The sequence below is a fragment of the Myiozetetes cayanensis genome, unplaced genomic scaffold (genome assembly GCF_022539395.1).
Source record: "Myiozetetes cayanensis isolate MyiCay16 unplaced genomic scaffold, myiCay2020 scf7, whole genome shotgun sequence".
Lineage (NCBI taxonomy): Eukaryota > Metazoa > Chordata > Aves > Passeriformes > Tyrannidae > Myiozetetes > Myiozetetes cayanensis.
Window position 1 is genome coordinate 35,435,961 of NW_026087964.1, and position 22,883 is coordinate 35,458,843.

General features: G+C 37.4%; 1 protein-coding gene across 3 annotated transcripts in view; it reads left to right on the forward strand.

Moving 5' to 3' along the window:
• The window catches only part of SH3RF1 (SH3 domain containing ring finger 1), an 84,077-nt gene extending 69,617 nt beyond the window's left edge, over window positions 1-14,460 (forward strand). For 2 of the 3 annotated variants that reach the window (XM_050338291.1, XM_050338290.1), the window contains exons 10-12: window positions 2,804-3,162; window positions 5,127-5,461; window positions 11,828-14,460. In XM_050338291.1, the coding sequence (XP_050194248.1) occupies window positions 2,804-3,162; window positions 5,127-5,461; window positions 11,828-11,996 (863 nt within the window). In that variant the 3' untranslated portion in view covers window positions 11,997-14,460. The remainder of the gene's footprint in view (window positions 1-2,803; window positions 3,163-5,126; window positions 5,462-11,827) is intronic. The other variant, XM_050338292.1, reaches the window with a different exon arrangement.
• Window positions 14,461-22,883: the final 8,423 nt, after the last annotated feature.

The window sequence follows — 22,883 nt, forward strand, 5'->3', positions numbered from 1 at the left end:
GTTGGTCCTTAGGCATTCCAGTTTGTTCTCTAACCTTGACTGCAACTTCTTTCAGCTTTGATTCTGAAACACTAAGGCTATATTGGCTTCAAGATCCATATAATCTATGTAGTAAAATTCTGTATTTCTGAAAGGTATAAGTCTGCATTTACTGTCTGGGGCAGGCCACATCATAGTGAAACATGCCTTCTTGTTATTTAAATGCAGATCCAAAAAGATTGATAGTGGTGTTTTCAAGAGGTTTTGTTTACCAAATCCATGCACTCCTCTGTGGATTTGCCAGGCTAAGAAAATTCCTCACAACTGGAGCCTAATCTGTTCCAGTTGCTCCAAGAGTCTTAAAGGAAAAGGAAAAAGAGAAACTCCATTTCAGACTATCCCAGGGTTTCCCCTTTCCGCCTTGAATTTAGAGAATGAGATCTCTTGGCTGCGAGTGATGGTAAAAAGTTTTCTTAAATCACAAGGTTGTTATTAGCAGAGCAGAAGTCAAAGCAGAATATGCTAATGGTATGATCTGTTATCCCATTAAGAATGGTTATTTCCTATGGTCTCAAGTTCCATGAATTAGCCCACTCCCTCTTCAGAGTCATGCATCTCCTAAAACACGCTGGGCATGTTCAGATGTCAGCACCAGGTTTGCTTTTCAAGGTAGGATATGTACATATGTCTTTAGGTATTTTATTTCCTTAATGGGCCCCATCTTTCTCCAGTCTGATCTTAGGCTGGAACAGATGTGCTAGTTCTATGTAACAGCTTTATTTGTTACCTTCAAATAAAAATAACCAGATGCTGTTGGCAGCTAGTAAGAGAAACTAAGCAAAGCATCTGTACTTTCCTGCCTCTCAGGCACAGGTGGTTTCTACTCTAAATGTTTCTTTTGGGCTGCCTAGAGGCTTGCACATGACAGCACCAAGGAGAAAGCTCCTGTGGGCTCCAGAGGTCTTTCTGTCCCTGCATCTCTGCACTGCTGTCAAGACAAATAAGCTTTTACCCTTCCATTTAGCTGACAAATGTGACAACATACTTCCCACCAACTTTCCAAGTCCAAAATGGAATATCCAGAGGGGCTGCACTCTCTATGCAAAGAACTTAACATTGGATTCTGTAAAGGTGTACTGTTCAGTCACAAATACAGATCTGTCCCTTACAGGGACCTGAGAACTGAAGCAATAATGGTTGCTTTATGTTCAAATGTTACAGAGAGCTTTGTAGTCAGCATCTGAAACATGATCATATTGAGCTTTCCCTAGCTGAGTGTTACTCTCCTGGTGAGGGAGGCTTCACAGATCAATGCTGCATTTTGTGGGGCTGTTCTCCAGTTTCAGTTTAGCTCAGGGCTTTGAGGACCCTTCTTCAAAAGATCTTAAGTGAGACATTGCTTGACATCTTCTTTGCTGAGGGAGTGTGCATCCTTTGATTAAAAGGAACTATGAAGAAAACATATATTCTGCCTATTTCTTTAAAGGATAAACTTCATGAAAATAGGGGGACCTGGAGCATTTTTCCTATCAGTTCCATTGGGATAAGAAAACAAAACCAGAAAGCTTTTCTATGCTTGTAGTACGTAAATTGCATGTGAGTGTAGACATATCTTGAAGAATAGCAGCTACTTGTAAGAAAACTGATGCGTCGTGAACAAAAGGCCGCATTAATAATTGGATTTTTACCAAAATTTGGGAACTTGGTCAATCTTCTCTAATACACTGTTGCTGCAATCTAACCATCTTACCAAGGGAATTTGTAGAAAGCAGAATAAAGCAAGCAAGTGCTGTAGGCTGGATTCCAGGATATCACTTATAACAAGTTTGAAACTCTAATTAGTATCTAAAAATCAAAATGAATTGATACATTTGAGATGTACATGTACCAAACTGGAGGGATGACCCCTCCTTAGATAGAAAGTTTCAAAGTGTTTGAAGGAGAGAAGCTGTGCAGCGCTGGGGTGCTGCATTTTACCTCATATTTTTCAATTATAATGTCTGCACTTCATACCACCCGGTGGTGCACAGATGCCCAGGCTGTTGAAATGATCCAAAAGCATATATGATTGACCATATGACTATAACAGCAGTGTTACTTTTCGGAAAGGATTAATTAGTTCCTGCAGAACTCTGTGCTTTGCAGCTCAGCTGCAACCCAGGTTAGTATGCTCAGCCCTGTGCTATTCTCCAGCTTCCAGTGTAGATGTTCCTTTTATTTCACGGGGGTATGAGTAAATCCACTTCTATATTTAAACATCCCAAGAGACAATAGCTTATGTTTTCAGAGAAACCACTCGTAGCAGTAGTTGCCACTGTACTTACTGTTTGAAAGACCTACTAAATCCATTGTGGATTTTGTGAATAGTTTAGGGAAACAATCCAATTATATTTTTAGCATCTTCTATACGGAGTATTTCTTCCTACTTTCATCATGCGCCCTGACAACTACGTATTATATTAAAAGGAGCAAACCACTTTCAGGCAATATTTAGCTAGTTCTTAGGTACTAAAATGTAATCTTCACTTTTCATTTCTGTCTGTACGTGAAGCATTTCACTTAGCAGCTTGGATTTCTCCACAACAGTTGCAGTGGTGTTATTCTTCTGTTGCATACTGGTGCAAGTAGGGTAGCATTTGCTATTACTTTCTTCAGGTAAGATAAATTTGATGCTGTGTATCATGCCACTGTATAATAGGAATGAAAGTTAAGAAGGTAGGAAGGAAACTTCTCGTGACTGATTAGTTATAACACAGTGACTGCACCTCACTTTGTGTGTCTTGTGAAAAGATGAACTATTTCAGGTTTTATTCTTTTGTTCCAGTTGCCTCACACAGTCAAGAAAGACCTACGGCAGCAGTCACACCCATACAAGCACAAAGTCCAACATGCCTTATTCCTGCAGCTGTGATCATTCCCCACCACTCTGTTGCCTCCCAGCAGCTCCAGCCCCAGGTTCCAAACAGTGCTGCTTACGTCACAGCTGTGAATGTGAACCGCTCAACCATCCCACTGGCATGTGCAGCAGCTTCTTTGAATTCTCCTAACATTGCTGCTTCATCTTTGGAGGGAGATATTAGTGGAAAAACTGTAAACACTCACCCTGGAGCTCCTGCATCTCCAGAGAGTGCTTTAGCAGCTGGTGGAAGTGCTGCTGTCAGTAAAGCAGACAAGGATGGCAAGGTGGGTAGAGAATAAAATCATTCCCTTGAATTCTCCTGTTTTCATCATACAGTCTTTTAAGAGATTAAACAACACACCAAAGAACCCCATGAACCTGTGGGAACGTAAAAATTTCAGTCTAAAAAATGAAAATCAGTATTCTTTTAGTTTGCCTTCCTTATTAAGCAGACACATTGAGAGATTATGAAAAACATGTTACCTACAATGTTTGTTGGACAAAGAAAGAATGCACGTAATTGTTTTTTCTAAATGTAGATCAGTACAGTCTGTAGTGATTCTGCTTTCCTTTCTTCTATTTGAAGTATTTTCCTCTATGTCTAAACTCATTCTCACTGTTCACCAAGTCATGTGATTATGTTATATTGTAGTCCAAAAACTTCCTCCAACTTTCTAATTGATTTTCTTTTATGGCTGTGGTGTAGTTAGAAATTTTTTTCCTTGGGAGAACTGTCTTTATGTCTCAAATGTTTTAGAATTTACCTTGCTGTTCTTCAGCCATGTGCTGATGTAGCTGCTTAATGTAGTTTATGAAGATTTTAACCTTAGGCTGTACACTAATGTCAGCCACTTTTCAGTTATTTTTGTTGATTATTGTTGAATGGATGTACCTAAAACTTTGTTTTAAAATTATTTTAGCCATAGACATTGAAATCAGACTGAAGTGCCCTTAAGGAGGGATTTTAGAAAACTTATTTATAATTTAGGGTGAATGATGCTAATATATTTGGAGTGTTTGGAGCCCCTGGTGGTCTAGTGGTAAAGGCGCCGCGCTATCACCGCCGAGACCCGGGTTCGATTCCCGGTCAGGGCCACTCCCGGGCAGGTGGGGCTCGTTAGCCCTTAAAGGCAACCCACCTACGTCCTAAGGACCTCGCTGCCACCGTCCAAGCTCGCTTGGCCCCGGCAGATGAACCTTAGGATTAAAGGGTGGGCTCAGTTCCGCGCACACTGTGTCTCACCAAAAAAATCCAATGCGCAGGCTGGAAGGTGTAAAGACCTTCCCCGGATCTTCGCTCGCGAAGACTGGCCATTATTATTACATTATTTGGAGTGTTTTAATTTCTTTTTCTTTCCCGTTTGCTAGACAGCAAATCTTTGCTGAAATACCTTTATGTTATTGGAGACTTAGAAAAAGTACTGCAGATTTTTTAATTCACCAATTCCACTACATCCCAGGCTATAAAAAAACTCACATTGCTTATGCTTTTCTCTGTCTGTGGTTAAATAGCTTATTTTTGTCTCCAGGGCTCACAATCAGGCACCTCTTATAAACACTGAATTCACTCAGTCAAAGGGTTGGTAAGAAGATCGCTGCCCACACCCCTTTAAAAAAAAAACAAGAAACACAAAAAGCTACTTAAATAATTCTCTTCAGGGTAGGTAATAGTCTTCAGGGATTCTTGTCTGGACAAGCAAAAAGAATGTTTACAATCCTCCCCTCTAGCACAGCAGCAAAACACAATACATTCTCCTTGGGGCAAATTTCTGTTAAGTCATGAAGATCTTCCCTTGCTGAGGGAGGATAAATAAAAGAAACTTACCTAAACAGCAGCTTCCAGAGTGGACTTTTCTCCCTGCTTAGAAATTGTTCTCTATGTCTTCCTAGAAATGTCCATGTTAATGAAATGTTTTACTTTTTAAATTCCTGCTGTGGGAATCTAACTCATCACACCTTTTTCTAGACAACCATTTAGGACAGAGTAAATGTATTTTAAGTTAAGCTTTAACCTAACTAAGTGAAAGGACTTAGCAAGTTTATGGTCTTAATTACTTATTGTTTTTTCTCTTTAGAATGTTAATAATTTTCTTTTTCTTTTATAAGTTTCATCATTATCTTTTAAATTTTTACAATCTCAAGTATCTCATCGTTTACTGAGCATGTTGTCATCTATCAGAAGGAAATGTTCATCTCTTCTTATGGGAGACTTTCTGTTCTAAAATGAGGCACTGCTTTTGGTTTGCAGAAAGAAAAAAAAGGTTTGCTGAAACTACTTTCTGGAGCATCCACTAAACGCAAGCCTCGATTGTCACCTCCAGCATCGCCAACGCTGGAGGCTGAGCAAGCAGCCGCAGAGTTGGCCCTGCAAGGTGCAGTGGGGCCAGAGCCTCCGTCAGCAGGCACTCACAGCAAAGCTGGACCGTGTCCCACCGACAGCGAGGCCTCTGGGCTGGCACAGGAATCATTGCATCGGAAAACAAGTTCCTTGGATTCCTCTATTCCAATAGCACCACCACCTCGGCAGCCTTGCTCATCGCTGGGTCCGGTCCTGAATGAATCCAGGCCTCTTGTCTGTGAAAGGTAAATTATCCTATGCAGCTAGAGTTGGGCAAGCCAAGGAAAAAAAAAATCCATTCTCAGACACTTGAAGTGCATATCAGAACTGCTTCAAAATACTGAGATTTTATAACAAGATGAAAGTTATTTTTTAACAATACTTTATTTACTTATCAACCAATACTTATGTTTATAGCTGTTTACTTTTCATGTTACTTTAAAGTGTTTGAGTGAATAGACAAATACAATGATTACAGGTTTGGTATGAAAACTGAGGTAGATAAGATAGGCATCCTATTTTGCAAAAGAGAAGCACGTCATATTCTTGCATTTATGAATATCAGCTTAGTCCTTGAAGATTATTAGCAGTGCATAACTGCCAGCCTAAATATATGGTCAGTGAGACCTTTACTATGTGTAGGCTTCTTAATAGGTGATTTCTTGAGTTGTTGCAAAGATACTTTTAGTACCCAAATGCCCCATGACTCCACATAGCAAGCTCTAGGGCAGGCTCTTTGTTCTGGCAAGTGAGTCTGAAAAACATAGAGTTGTCTCGACTCTGAAACTAGCAGGCAGTTGCTTAAAAGTTCTGTCACTTTTGTGTCCATCTTTCATTTTCCAATTTCCAAGTCTTGAGAGATTGCACAGACTGTGAAGGAAGTGGCAGTTTTCTAACTACAGTCTCTTTTATGATTCCTTGTAACAGACAAGCAGTATAAAGAGTGTCATAGGATTTCTTTTGCAGTAAATACAAGATTTTGCATGGAGAGAAAAAGCAGTAGATTTTCAATGTTAACAGCTCTAGGACTGAACTGTTTCAAGCTGACTGTTTTAAACTTTGTTTTCATACTATTAACTCACGTGTGTGAGCATCCTGTTGTTTTTCCAGGGGCTCACTGATCTTAAGCTATACCCATCCATTAAGATCCAGACAGTATGTAACTTTCTATGTGTCTTTTAGTTCACTTCTGTCATACCTTTAATATTTTTGAAAAGATTATTACTGTTTCTATGCAATTTCCTTGCAGGTAATTTCTATTTCATACTGAATTTCTGAAGTAGATTTAAATTTAGAGATGGGAAATAAAACCTCAAAGACTTTTCTCTAAGAATAATGTCACTTATTTTCACATTATTGTAAGTCTGTTTAGCACAGTAGTATGTTTTTATGCTTTGAATATGAAAATAATATACAATTTCTTCCGGCATGACCAGTGCATATTAGTGTAAAGCTCTTTCTATCCTCACAAAAAATAGTGGTTTTATTTCCATGATGGAAATTTTTTTTCTTAGAACTACTTTAAGAAAATGATTCTGTATATTTTTATTGATCTAGTAATGACATATACTCAAACATTCTCTGTATTCTTACTATTTTTTAAGTGATAATTGCTACTGGAGAAGTGTTATTACAAGATCATTCTCACTGGTGGTCATGCAGATTTGTTACATTTTTGTCAGTTTAAATTTAAATTTAAATAGAATTACATCTGGGTTCTCGTTGTCCTTTTCAGGACAGGGTAAATGTTTTTCCTGAGCTGATGTGCACATTTCCTTTGACTGAATGCTTAAAATGTGTTGGTTAATAATACTTAAAATTTACATGGTATCTAATATATTCAAAGTAATTTATAAGCATTGATTACTCTTCAGCATTTTGGAAGATGGGGTGGGTAAGAACCATACTTATGATGCAATGGCATCTTCAGTGAAAATTTTGAGTTGAGGAAGAAAATGTTCTTGAGGATAAACTCAACAAAAAGCTCTTGTTAGGATTATTCTGTTCTTAAATCTCACAGTTCCAAGCTCAGATTACAATCTGACTGGAAAAAGAAACTACTTTTTCTATTCTGACTCTGGATTTGCAGTGTAATACTAGTGTTCAAGTTTTATTTTCAAATGTGGCTAGAGGATTTACGAGTTAGATTCTGCTGATTATTCGGCATGAACTAGGAGCAAAAGAAGCTGGCTCAACATTGGAAAGCACTTGAAAATGTTCCTGCTTTGGATACAGAATTTTCCCCGAAGTCCTTGCTTCCTTTAAGATTCTATATCAAATTTTAATGTTAATCCCACTATTTCTCCATTCACTAGAACTGCAGGTTGTCCAAGGGTATGTCTTTCCTGTATGTTCTACAGAAAATTAGAAGTAAAGCTTGTGAATTTTTTTCCAATCATACAGAATAAGGGGATGGACATTTGATTTGATAGTAAACAAGCTCTTAGTGACATGTTTGCAGATGGATCCTTAACACCATTGGCCATTTCCCTAAAGGAAGGGAAGATTGTGACATTCTCTTAAATCTTACTCCTGCAGGTCTTCTTTGTTGTTCCCATTCCTATATTCACTGTTCTCCTGTGAAGCAGGTTGGTTGCTTGCTGTGATCCATGGTCTTTCTTACGTTCCTTGTACAGAAGGAGCAGAGATGTTTAACAGAAATTTCTGCCAAGCCTTGATTAGAGTTTGGAGAATTCCTGTCTGTCACCTTGAGACTCTGCAATGGAGTTCAGTCATTTCTTCCGATTCTCCAGACAAGACACAAGTTGTCTTGGGGTGTTGTGATTTCTTGTATTGATTTGGCGCTGACAAGGCCAAGGATCACTGTCTTTTCTTTAAAAAGATAGACTCAGCATCCTGAAATTCCCAGAGTGACACATGCTATGCTATGAATATACAGGAATTTCTTTATCTGAGGAGTTTAGTTAATGACAAGAGTTAAAAGAAAGTGGCAAGCTCTTCTCATGAGCTTTCTCTTTTAGAGGTAAATGTTGATTAAATAGCCTTAAATTTTATATTAAATACACAGCACTGTAATAATAAGCTACCCAGCACCCCACAATGGTTTTAAAGACCTGAAGTTGAACCTAAATACACATCACTGCATATCCTAAACTATAAAATGAATACTTCATCCAGTTAGAGTGAAGGGCAGCAGTAATTTTGTTCTGTGATTAAAGTGACCCCAAGTCATTTTATCCACCACAAAATGACTGGTGTGACATCTGCTCCCAGTGAGCGAGCCAGTGGCTTTAGAGGGCAACAAGTCTTACCACATCCGGCAGCATTTAATGCTCGGTAATTAGATGCTGAGAATCAGTCTGCCCTCGATGGGTGTTGGTTATCTGTAGGAGTCAAGGCACCCACTCAGCAGACTGAAGAGATGCACAATGGCAGGGCACAGATGAGCTGAAAAGTAAAAATTCAAAGTGCAAGAAAAAGTACAAGTTTAACTTGTGTAATGATAGTAATTCCAGCATTCTGTGTTTTCCTTAGCTAAAATTTTCTGCATGTGAAAAAGTATTTTTATCCACTTGGTGATCAGGCAAACCACAGATAATTGTCCAAAAATCGACTACGACTATCTGGGAAGAAAAGCAGTGTTTTGTGTCCAGTGAAACAGAAGCAATGAAGAAAGGGAGAAACACGTGAAAGATACAATCTTTTTCACGTTACTGAAAAGTGTGAGAAATGCTAATATTAAAAATAAAAAGTAGAATGAAGAAATGTGAAGACAGATCACCCTCCTCCTCAAAATAAAGAAATAAATTCACAAGTACAAAGCAAAGGCACTGTGGGATGTGACCAGACACATTAAGAATATCAGCAAAGAACTGATGGCAAATATAGTGGCTACTTCTGGAAAGCTACTTTCACTTTTATAATATTAACATTCTATCACTAACTGTTTAAAAAGAACTGGATAATATTTTGGAAATTAATGAAAAATAATATAAGACAGTTAAAGGAAAAAAGAAAGAAGAAAACTCATAGTTGTACAGCTTCGGTGTGTGTAAAATAATAAGATTAGATGACCACAAAAGATCTGCAAATTTGACCTTCAGACATTGAAAACATTTGTAAATACTGAATAGGGAGGCAAATAAGGAACTGTTTTGGAAGATTCAAACATGTGGGAATGAACATGTTTTTTCCAAAACATGCTTAGTAAATAGAATTGTTTTTCTCCGGGGACCTTGCAATGAACTTTGGAGCTGAAGCATAAGCTCTTTACTCTGCTTGAAATTGGTAGTTTTGGCAGTATGTTGTAGATGATGAAATAAATAATGGAAAAATAGTTTTTGTTGCATAGCTGATTCAGGGTGATGTGTACAGAAAGCTGTGTGAATGTGTGATGGGTTTGAATCTGATCACCCTTATTTGGGCAAATAGAGTTTGTAAAATGTGGCATAAAATCTGAAGAGGAACATGTGATTTACAAGTGCAAAACCAGATGGGTTTCTTCTCATGAAACATTGAAAAATATAGTAAAATAGCATTTTAAAACTAGAGGTGCCATGCTCTGTTTTAGACATTGGATTACAAGATTGATATCAAAATAGTTAGGAAGCTAAAATTTGATGAGAAGTACCAAATTACTGCAAGGTTGAGGTTGCTTAACACTGTATGGAAAGCTCAGGACAACAGTATTTCTGCACTAGCTGGTGTTCCTCTAGGGAGGGCAAGGAGAAGGTGGGTTTTTGCAAAGCTGTTGGTTTTAACACTCAGTGAGCAGTAGAACAGACTAGTCTATCAATTCAGGGGAGCACAGAGGTTACTGACAGAAAATAAAACCAAACATATTTCGAGTCAAATGTTTACAGGGCAGCACTTGACAGAGTGCAAGGTAAGGCAGGCAGGTATTCTTTCTTTAAACTCATTTTTGAAACAGGCTCTCTTTTGGATAAAATTGGTGCTGCATAGTGTGCTCTCAGCCTGGAAGCAACCTGCTTATTAACAACAGTAGAAGCTTTTCACAGCTTTATTGCAGTTCTTTATCCTTCACTATCTTGTCCTTGTCCTGCCTGAGTAAAGGCTATTATTTTAACTCAAGCAGTTTACAGTCTCAATAAAACTTACAGTCTATTATTTGGTTCTTATTTCCTAAGTCAGCATTAAAACCCAAGTTGCCCTCAGCAGAAGTTAGTGCAGGTCTGGGTTGGATGTGGACACTAAAATCTTGTAATTGGCTTGGTAGCTTTTATGAAGCATGAATCTAATAATTCCAGTCCTCTGAAATCTGGGGATTGCCATAACTGAAATGGTCGTAGTTTATAAGTCACAAGTAAATTATATTCGACAACTGAATAGGTCCAAATATGATTTGCTATACGCAGATTTCCCAAGAGAATTTAATTATTTATAAAGTGCTGTTACTCCTTTCTGAATACTTTTACCTATCTGGACAGACTTCATTTTCATTTTATATGTTCTTAAGCAAAATGTTATTATGGGTATAATGAGCACTAATTGGTATTCCATCCTTTACTAGGCTATATCTTGTTCATTTGTCTTTTCATCAGATTGTTAATTTATTTTAATTTATTAAGATAATAGTTATCGTAATCTATGAAGTAATCTTCATGAGTGCAAAATGTTCTGATTTTACTGGGAAATTCTGTTTTTCCCAGCAGATTCCCTAGCACTGCATTTAAGGCTCTTAACTTCAGAAGCTTTTGAATTTTACAGTCGGCCATTGATTCTATTTGACTTCATCATGCAGACACTATTGGTTGTATAGCAAAGAGCTGAGTTATAATATCTATCAGAAAACTCAATCAGGAAGTTGACATGATTGTGCACAGAGCTGCAACACCTAAATTTTAGGCTGATGTGAACTGAAACCGTGGTAGAAGAGGTTAAGTGGTGTTATGCATGTTTAAAAGAGAGAGAGAAGAGTGTAGCCTCTTTTTAATGCACTCATATTTGAAAAGTGATTTTACTACAACAAACTCAAAAAATACACTGTTCTTTGTGTCAGGTGCTTAAGAAAATTGTTGAGTTGAACACTTTTAAAAATGTTTATTTTTAATATAGTAGTACACAAATTGTAAAGCTGTGTCCAAATAAGATGGCATGTGTTCTATCCTGAAAAGTTTCTAAGAAAAATGAAAATAAAATGAAAATCATTTAAAACAGCAGTGCAAATTAATAGTTTTTGTTTGTTCCTTCTTTTTGTTCTCTGCCTTTCCTGAAGAGCCATTCCTGGGATAATATAATATTAAACATACAGTTGTAAAATTATGCCTAGTTACTGCTGTGAAAGCTTTGATTATTGTTGAATCATGCTGACTGGAAGAGTCTGCAAATTTATATTGAAAAAATAATTACACTTTTCTCCTGTTATTTAACCATTGTCTGGACTTTTATGGGGATCTTGGCAAGAAAAAATTGATAGGAGATGCATGCATTTTGACGTAAATTTATTATGTTGCTATTGTTATTATCTGTTCAAGACATAATTTTAAGTTATTATGTACTCTGGAAACAGTTCTAGGCAGTTTTCTGTTTCTGTGAGCTTTAAGAGGCTTTTAAAAGCATTGGTTGTTTTTTTTTTTTTTTAAAGGAGGGAGAAAAAGAACCTAAACAGTGGTTTTTTTCTAATTACACAGGTACAGGGTTGTGGTATCCTATCCTCCTCAGAGTGAAGCAGAACTTGAACTTAAGGAAGGTGACATTGTTTTTGTACACAAAAAACGAGAGGATGGCTGGTTCAAAGGCACTCTGCAACGAAATGGAAAGACTGGCCTTTTCCCTGGCAGCTTTGTCGAGAACGTTTGAGAAGATTCATTCCGAGAACTTCAAATCATACTGTACTGTAAAATAGCACAAATATTTTGCCAGAAAAAGCACAGTCATGAAATATTTTCAAATGACTGTAATGTAAACAAAAATCTACATATTTTTACAGTGTCTATAGCACAATTACACCAGCGAAAAAAGAAGATGAAGGCATCTGCTGGTTTTATCACTTTGAATTCTTAAGTGTGATGTGTGCCTTGTACTGTCTGATTTATTATATAGAGGAATTTTTTCCCCCAAGTATGTTACATAAATGAACAATTGTTTACAAGGCTGTAACTAATTTATTCTTGTTGTTCTTTTTTTTTAAACTTGAATTTTGTGTAATAGCTAAAATTCTTGTGACTATGATTTTAACAAATTATTAATTTATGAAAGAATAACTAAGGGGAAGCTGGATTCTCTCCTTATGAGCAAGCAATTATAAAGAGCCTCCCGTTTATCCTCTGGACCTTTTTCCCCTGCTGTGTCTGACAGTGGAGTAAGTCTCTGTTGTATGAGTTAATGTTGAGTGGTGGTGATGTGGCGTCAAATAGAATTTGCCAAATGGGGAAAAAATGTGTATTTTCTTTTTTGGACGGAGAAAAAAAGAAGTCAGTGGTGTTCCTGAGTCTAGTTTTACTTCTTCATAAATCACCCTAGTAGAGTAATGTTTCCAGGAGGCAGAGATGTATGTGAACAACTGAATAAAACCATCTCAAGGTTAGGATCATCTCAAGGTTAGGAGGGAAGACATTTAGGAGTGCTAACAAGAAATTCTCTATACCTTCTCTTTATGTAATAACTTGGTGATTTGAACAAAGCTTAGCTTTGTAGATTTGGCCAGTTCTTTGGGCATTTAGCGCTCAGGATCCAACAAAATTGGGAGGAATGTTAAAGCCCAACACTTAGAATGAATATAACTTGAAAACATGTTTGATAAGACTGAATATAAAAATAAAATTATAAGTTGTACTTAATGTCTAAAAAATGCCTAAGATGTGTAATTTGCTGTTTTCTTCTCAAACTGATCTGCATGGCCAAGAGATGTTTTAAAATGTCTGAGCAATAGTGGTGGTAAGTGATGCACTTGTGTTAAAGTAAAAGGCTGTATGAAACACTGTGAAAACTTTACTAACTTCTTAACCATTGATACTTTGGTATGTTCTGACTTTTTCTTTGTCTTGCATGTGTTACTCAGTTCCTGCAGTAATGTAACTGTGCATGGTTGGCATTTTCCATTCCAATTTCCTGTTGCTGGGTTATTTTGCTCTGAAAGTTTCCCAAAAGCCACTTGACCAAAACTAGTGAGCAACTCGCCTTCAACCAGAGAAGGTGTCCAGTGTTTGAATCATTAATAAAATATTGTAATATCCTTGCAGCTGGTGGATATAAAGAATGCAGCCTGCAGGAAATACATTGTTTGTCTTTCAGGGTTTTGTTAGAGATTTGACACTGGTGAACACATGCGCTACTCAGCTGAACCTTTTTTTATTATTTTATTATTTGATTATAGCAGTTTAATGGTGATTTCTTTTGGTAAGACACTGAGCACCATCATCTCCATTTAAATCTAATGTAATTTGGCTGTTACTCAGCACTTTACAAAGGGAAGCCAGTAAGGTGATTCAGTGTCGCACAGAAAACAGTGATGAAAAAGTACGCAGTGATATGTTAAATCCTTATAATTTTTTTGAAGTTATACATTGAAAAATATAAAATGTTAATATCAGGTAGTATCATGATGGTCTTAAAAACAAGATGAAATAGATCTATAAATATATATAGTTGGACATGACAGCATTCCCAAATTAACCACCTATCTGAAACACTGTATAATTCAGTTTTTGCATTTTTAAATATTTTTAAATAGTTTACTTGAATATTCATGTAATATATAAAGGTATTGTGAAATGAATTTTAGTTAGAAAGAAGCTGATATCAGCTTTTGTCAGCATAAATTGGCACTAGTGTGTCATAATCTTATTTTGGAAAATTTAGTGCATTTTATATTAAAGACTACTAAAGGTTAATTTTTTTCTATCTCTATGCTCCATATTTTAAACTAAGTGACTAAGTTACCTCTATTAATAGAATTTCATGGTGTAAAGTCAGTTAAAAATCAGATGTTAATCAAATAGTTTTGTTAGATGGAATACATTTTAATTGATTTTTTTAACATTGAGTAAACATTTGTAAAAAGGGCTTATTACATAGCAGTGCAACAATGTCCAAAATGCAGTTTATCATGCCTTTTTTTTTGTGATCTTCTAGGGGTTACTTTCTTGTTTTGGCTTGGGATTAATTCAGTGTAGAATCAGACAAACCCTGTGCATTTGCTTTGTGTAATTCATAAACAAATTTTGTAAGGTATTTTATATCTATGTTTGAAGTCCAGTGAATGTTAAGTGTTTGATTTACTATGTTAAACTTCCAATCCTAATAAATATTTTCTTAGCAAACAGCTACATCAAATAGTGTATGCAAACATTAAACATAAATTACTTGTAAAGAATTTGACAATAAAATTACTAGAACTTAATTTCAGGATTCCCAGGAGGGTATTTCTGCTCATAGAGAAAAAGTCTTCAGATTCCGTAAGAAAGTTGGAATGATGAATATAATGCAAAAATTGTAGAGAGAACTGAGGATCTTTTCCCGTTTCCATTTTTCTGCAAGTCACTTCAGAAGAGGTAGGTAAATCATCTCAGTTTGTTCATGGTGGATGTCAGTCTCATCACAGTGTATCAGGTGCACAAGTCATAGCTGCTTTCCTTCGAGGATGAAGTCTTGTGTGATGGCCCTGCTGTGTGTATATTGAGAGAGAGCCCCCAGCCCTGAGGGTGAAGCATCTGCCTGAACTTCCAGCTGAGGGCAGAAGTGTAGGGTGGCAAAGACCCGTTTGCCCTGAAGAAGTTTGCTGTGCACAGCAGCCAGGCAGTAGCTGGCTAACTAGGGAATCTTCCTGATTTGCATGTGGCTACATGTCTGCTATGTACACACAGCTTCTGGGAAAATGGTGGAAAGTCAATCCTAAAAGTGTTTGCAAATGTGTTTAGATTTCGTGAACGTTTCAGCTACTGTGATAAATTCAGTGTTTTTTAAGACTGCTAAATTCTGCTAGCAGTGAATGAGGCAGCAGTAAGTGGTCTGTGAAAAAGGAGCATCAAGTCTAACTTTCCTTAATTAAGGGGGAATAGGGATGGAGGGAAGGCAACATGATTTGTAGAAATGCAGAATGGAGATTACATAAAAGCCAATTTACTTCTTTTCAGAGTTGTGGTCTAACATCAGTGCATCCATAGGAGAAAAGTACACACAAACATTATGGCTGTGCAGTAGAAGTAAGACTATTTCTTTGGGTTGGTTTTGGAGTGGTTTTTTTTCACTGTAATTATTGAGTAATTCTAATAAGTGTTTAACATTTGGCTTGCCAAAGGTACCTGAAATCCTGTTCACCCTGATTTCATTACCTCTGTCTTACAGCAGTAATGAAAATTATGATAGTTTTGCATAGGCTTAAAAATATAGCTTCTGAACATTCTGGATTTTTTCAGAGGGCTGGCAAAATATTTTAACTGGCTTGTTCTTTCCAGTAGATTCAAATGTGTTTAAAGGTGTATATTGACTTCAATGAAACACAAGAATCCACTTGTCCAGTTAGAAAGATTTGTGTTTGGCATTACTAAAGCTCCTACAGTATAGTCTTTCATGTACATGCACAATAGTGATGCCACAGGTTTCTGTAGGACATGCCAATACACCCATCTTCTTTGGATTCCTATCATGCATCTGCAATAAGTATACTTCTCAAGTCATGCTTAGGTGCTCGTTCCCTGCATTTGGTTACTAATGATAAATTTAAGCAGATTTGAAGTTTGACTTGAACAAAACCAGCGTCATAATTCTTTTGAATGACTTAATGGTGTGCTTGCTCTATTTGTATATAGAAACAAAAGAGCTGAGAATGGTGATAATGAATGGTGACAACATGGACATTAGATGAGGGGGAAAATTTGAAAGAGAAAAGGACTTTGAAGACCTGTATATTGGACCTGAATCTTAGCTAACTTATTTGTGATCCTACCTCAGTTACTAGAGACAAGCTCTGTGAAAGGATCTAAGAAGAACTTGGATGTCTAAGACTGAAGATGCAGCCCTCATCTTTACCTAGTCTCTCAAACTTGTATTTGTTTGCTGCTTGTTGTCTAGAACAACTGCTGTTGTGGTAGGCCTGAGCTGCATGGCTGTTCTCATGTCAAAATGCATTTGAAATCCAAAACTAGGCATCTGTATTTCTGAACTACCTGAAGGGCTTGAGATGATGGCTGTGCTTTGAAAATATATCTATATCACACTGAGTACTGTGTGACATAGATAAAAAATCACAACAGGAGTTGCAGGTTTGCTTTAATGAACAGAGGTAGTGGTAGCATCCACTTTCTACATAGTTTATGCAGTAGCTAACATTAGAGGACTGAATCTCTTGGGAAATGCATACTATTTCCCAAGATGCAATGCATTCTTCTTCCACAGTATCATCCAAAAATCTTTTACTTTCTAGAAGACAAACTTGTTGAGAACCTTTAAGTTGTCACCTGCTCTTGAAAACTTGAGGTCTCACCTTTTTGAGTCTCAGTTTCCTCATTTGCCAAACCAACGATTCCTGTGCTTTTGAGGTATGTGATGAAAAACTTGCTTTGAAAGTAAAGCTGACTGGTTTTTGTGAACTTGAAGATAGATTCTGATGGATTAGACTTGCCTCCAAATATGATCATCAACATCTAAACCCTTCCTGTATAGAAGTCTCCTAGAGCCTGATTTCTGTGGATGAGAGACTTAGCTGATGCATTTTAACAGCTGAAGAGCACTTTGTTCACAGTCAGCCTTATACAAGGAATAAGCCAAAATGAATTTGCTAGATCCAATCTGCAATGTGCAAAAGCCATTCAAAATGTTACACAATGAGCATTTCATGCATGCCTATCAAATCATAGTGGTTACACTCAACATAATATTAGCAGGTGTCAGAAAGTACTATTTATGTGTTCCTTCTACTATACTCTTTCCTGTCAGCTGTATTATTTGGCTGAAAAGTGGCAAAATCAGTTCTTAACTTCTACTGTTCTTCAGTGGAGTAAAGACTATTTAGACACAGTGACATTAGCCCCAGATTTCAATTATTCATAGTTATAACTAGCTTTTAAAATTTCCTCTTAGCACATGTAAATGAATAGCACTCGACTGCACTGTGCAGCCAACTTTACTGCCCACATTATGGTTCAGGTTACGTGGCCCAAATGCCTTCTGATGTTTGCATCTAGTAGTCATTTAGAACAAAACCAACTCCCAGGATGTGTCTAAACACTAGCTGCATACTTATTTTAGAGTGGTGAGAAAAGCCTGTATAGGAGTGTAAAGAGTGGAAATTTGGCTGGTGCATCAAGAAAAAGTGCACTTTAATTACCAAGGCAGAAAGAAAAATTTCAGGATTTTTAAATATCTGTATAGGTGTTTTTTTGTGTCTGCTACCTTAGATGGAACCCCATTCCACAAAGCAAATGGATTTTGATTCCCGACCCCCCCAACCCCTCCTTTCCCATCCCCTCCTTCCCAGAAAGCAAAGCAGTATAAGCCCTCAGAAATATCCAGATTCTTTGGCATTAGAACACATGGTTGGACTCTCAATTACTGCAAATCAGTGCTACTTCATTGATTTCATTAAACTTTGCTGGCATACACTGAATATGCCCCCTACTGTTAAATAGTGAAAGAAAATATCTCATCTGCCCTAGAGGAATGAATATATCTGAAAGAAACTGAGCTGGATGATTTTCATACTTGGAAAATACAGAGCTATTCAGGCTGTGCAATCCTTCTCAAAAAATGTTAGTCCCACTGGTACAGCTGAGGCACTAGATCAAAGATGATGCTGCTTTAGCAGCACTGTAAAGCACAGAAGATTTGTTCACTTTTCAATCAAACCTATAAATTTCCAGATCCACAATTGCACAGTAGGCTTTGGTTTGCTAACAGCTGCTAGCCCCAAAATCTTTTGTGGTTAGTTGCTGCTGTATTTTCTCATGGTGTATCTGCGGATGCTTGGGAGAGAAGATGAGTCAGCAGCAGAGTAACTTTAAAGTGGTCACTGACTTTGTTCTCCACAACAAGGGACGTGCCCTAGGTCAAATTTCTTATTTCAGCTGGTTGAACTTCTGAATAAGCTGAAGAATGCTAGCTCTAAAAAGTTTACAGTTCAAAGAATTTTTCTCCACTTCTATGGTAGGCAGTCTTAGTGTGTCTTTTGAATACACACAGATCAGAGAAATCTGCTTATTTTCTTGCTCCTTATCAGAGCTTTATTGTATGCCTCTATCCAACTTCTAAGTTTATAGTACACAAGTAACTATTTTCCCCTGCATATCACTGAAATTCTATGCATTCAATAATTTAAGATCTCTGATACACAATACAGCTTTTTTACACAGATGAAGTTTAATAGCTTTTAAAAATATATACTGGGCTTTGTAAAGATCAGTGTTTTCATGGAGGATAAGAACACATGCAAAGAGATAAATGTTTTAGAACTTAAAAAAAGGATACCTTATCCTGCCTAGATAGTTGGTATTCTTGATTATTTGCACCTAATGCACATAATACTGATATAATTCTCAGAAAGATGGGGAGTTTCTGTTGAGAATGTCTCCAGTAAATAGGAAAAAGAGAGCAAGAATGAGATGGCCTTTGAATTCTGTCTGAAGGTCAAGAGACTGGTTCAGGACCAAATTTTATGTGGTTCAGTTGAACATGCCACCACCATATTGCTATTTGGAGGTGTGCTGTAGCTGCACTCAGGAAAATGGCAGACAGTATTTCTCATTTGTTCTTTATCTTTCCTAGAATACTCTGGGATAAGGAAATCCACCTTAACCAGTGACGTGTTAAATGCAGAAAATTTTGGCCATAACAGCAAAACCCAACAGTGCTCTTGTAATTTGGTTTCTCTGGTTTGGCAGTGTTAGTGAACACTTACATGATCCAAGAAAAATTAACTACTAAAATATAAAATTCTGCGGGTGATGTTTCTCAACTGTTCTCCAGAGCACAGGGTTAGAAGGCTTGAGCATCAGTTTCTGAGTCTGGGAAAGTTATGCAGTTCTCTTTGTAAAGGTTGACATGTCAGCAGTGAATGTGCCAGTGGGGAACAGGTGGGAGGAGAAACAGCCTTGTAATTACAGAGGACATTGTCTGGTCCAACCACAGCTATTTCGGGGTTTTTTTTACACTATGCTGTCCCTTAGTAAATGATGCTAACACTCCTCCCACCCAGTAGGTTGGTGAGGTTTCTTACCGGATGCAACCCAAGTGTTTGGATTTCCAAGATATGAGGACCACAACAGAATTTAGCTGGTTACATGTCTGTGAGGGCTCTGTGGTGACAGCTGTGTTGCCAGAGCCCCCAAGTGCAGGCACAGTCTGGGCTGATGGCAGGAACTGCTGTCAGAGGTGCAGAAGAGCCTCAGACAGCAAAACCAAGCTGCTCCCTGAGCAGTCATGTCTCTTCAGAGGTCATGCTGGTGGGAAGTGGTCAATCAGTAGGATGTATCTTGTGCTCTGATGTATTTATGTTGGCAAACCTTTGTTCTGTGGACTTCATGTAAGCATGTTACTGATGAACAAGATGATGTGGGAATTTTTTCCATCTGCTCTCTTAGTGCTTTTGCCAATCAGTGTAGCAGGTTTGGTTTTGACTATGAAGTATCGCACTCTCATAGCTGACAGCAATAGAGCACACTTGTGCAGCTGTGATTTAATTAGCTGACGGCCCTGTTTTTATGGAGTCGTGGCTAAATCCACCAGAACAAGTGCTCTTCTGTCAAGAGCAGGAGCTAGTTTGGAGAAAAAATTAGCAAACCTGTATTTTTGGACTTTATCATCAGATAATGTTATCAGAGGCTGGAACTCCTTGTAGTTGTTTTTGTCTGTCTGAAGATCTGTCATGTATCTGTCTGGATGTTGTCTCTATTACAATCCTGTCAAAAGCAACATTTTAAAGAAAATAGTGGGATTTTTTCAAAGGCAAATACTAGATTCTGGTCAACATCTGGTTAATGTTTGTTATTAAAAGCTTATTTGTGTCTGACATTGGAAAAGACACAAATAGAAAGCCCATGTTTTTGTAACTAAAAGCACTATGGACAACTTTACAAAAGCATATAGCTGGCTTATGTTGTCTTTCTGCTATATTTAGTAACACAGTAGAATGCTTTTGGAAGAGATATTAGATGCTGAAATAGTGATTCCAAATATAAATGAGGTCCCTAAGGCATGAATGTAATGTCTTGCTTATAACTCTAAATTACTTTTTTATAGCTAGAACTAGCATGTCTAGTGGCTAATTATAATGTAGCCTGATGTTATGCCCAACCACCTCCTTCTCTGTCTTTTTCATATGCAGCACTTAACCTCCTAGGCCTTCATTTCATAAAGGATTGAGTGCATTGGAATCTTACTGAACAAAAAAAGGCAAACAAAAACTTTAAAAACAGGAATGGATTTAAACATGATCTGAAACGTGTGATGAAGCATTTTGCTGAATGCTAGTGGTTTTTTCTCTCTGCAGGGTCCTGGAATTAGGATGGACAAAAAATCAAACCCCAACGTTGTTACAGTGGTAAGTTATTTATACTTTTTCAAATTCAACAAAAACAAATAAAATTTACATTTAAAGCCTGAAATTGATTTCTTGAATGCTGTAACACTTACATATAGGAGGGGAAAATACAGCACTTTGGAGAGCTCAAGAGTGTTTTCTATTGTCTAGTTTGAGATACTGTTCCATTGGATTAAAAAAAAATACAAAATTTTTAAAAACCCAAACAAAGCAAATAGAAGCAATTTTTACCTGATCAAACTAAACAGGAATTGCAGTACTTACTCTTCTACTCTGTCTGGCTTTGTGAAGAACAGTGTTTACCAAGTGTTGGAGTGTTACTGAAGATGTCTATGCTGCAAAGATCAATAACTGGATGGTTCTTGAGGCAAGCCCATGGTGTTGTCTGCACATTGGTGAAGGACAGATTACCAGCCAGTAGGAGTCAAAGCTGGGGACATACTGATCTATAAAAATCTTGGAGATTCAGGATTATTCTATGCTTACAAACCTATGGGTGGGGGAAATAGAAAGATCTCATTTGTTTCTTCAAATTTGGGTAATGGGAGAACTTATGACTGGGCACTTATAATCTAATGGGCAGCAAAAACTGTATGAAGCAACCAACTAGTGTAACAAATGGTCTTGTTATTTTAAACAACGAAGAGGAACATCTGCTTTATACGTTTGTGAGTCATAGAATCATAGAAGAGTTTGGTTTGGAAAGGACCTTAAAGACCAATCTAGTTCCAACCCCCTGCCACAGGCATGGATACCTTCCATTATATCAGGTTTCTCAAAGCCCCATCCAGTCAGGTGTGAATCTCTAAGATGATTTTGATTGTATCTCAGAACAGTATGAAAAAGAAAGCAAGACTAATTTCCTCATAATTTCACAGAATTTATGGCCGTAGGATGCAAATTAAAAATATCATGAAAATATTAGCTTTTACTGCTCTAAAAGCTTGATCCCTCTCTGGGTCCTGTTCTAGAGGGTCTATCTCTTCATTCTTGGTTGCCTCCAAGAAGGCAACCTCCATCAGAGGTTTAGTTAGTTCCCCTAACTCAGGAATCCATGGCTGACAAAATCCCTGAGCTCAGAGATCGGTTCTGTGAATTCAAAGAAACAGTTAAAGCTACGAAGGACTTTGCAACTGGATGCAGCTTTACAGCCAAAATGAGTTATAAAACATTTTGCAGAGTACTGCTAAAAATAGCTATGCATTGAGTTGAGAAAATGAAGAGAGGCTGGATAAGGTCAGTCAGCACAACGTTGCCTAGTTCTTACAATGGAGAAAATTTACCCACCATTAGTCCACATGTTATTCAGTAGATGGTGTCCTGCTGTCTTCTGGATGAGGCCTTACGAGATTTTTCCTTTTTATCCCATTTGGTTATCTGTTGTGCTCCTTCCCGTCACTCCCTGGGCTATTTTCTGCTGGACTGCAGCTTGTTCTTTTCTCCTTCATGATTGTCATTGGGCAATGGACCAATGTGTCACAAGTAGAATTGCTTAACATATATTTATCAGATTGTTTATTTACATATCATTAACACCTTTTGAACATAAATGTACAGTGCCACAAAACTCCCTGTTTTTGCAAAGCACTCGCATATTCCAGCAAATGAAAGTCTAGCTGTTTTTAGTAATTTTAGTTAATTTATTTGAAAAATTACAGGAAATACAGAGTTAATGTCAAACCTGGGCTGTTTGGTTTGTTTTTTGTTTTTTGTGGTTTTTTTTTTTTAAATAAATGCTTGTGTCTTTTTGGAAACTCCCCTAACCTTCCCTAATCTATGTAGTTTTAAGTTTCCCATAAAAAAATTAATTGAGCTTCTCCTCCCTAATGCAAGACAATCCTTTCCAAATGGAATTTAAATCCTGTATCTGTCTGGTCATTCGGTTTTTGTAGTGCAGTCCTCTTTCCACATTAAGTCTAAAAGTGTTCCCACAGAAGATGACAGCAACTATGAAGTAGGAGAGTTTTCCCTAAGGCCGTGTCAATATGGGAAGCTGACAGTCATTAGCCTCAATTAAAGATGGGAGAACTGACATTTGGAGGGGAAAAACTAAGTGATTTGGCAAGTCTTAAAAGAAACTTGGAGCCTGCCCTCTGAATCTCATTTCATGGGGGCATCTTTCCCCTGAGAAACCTAAATATTCTATGGATTTAGCATTCCATTCCCCTACTAGATTTTTTCCCTTCTACATTTCACTCAGAAAATAATCTTTG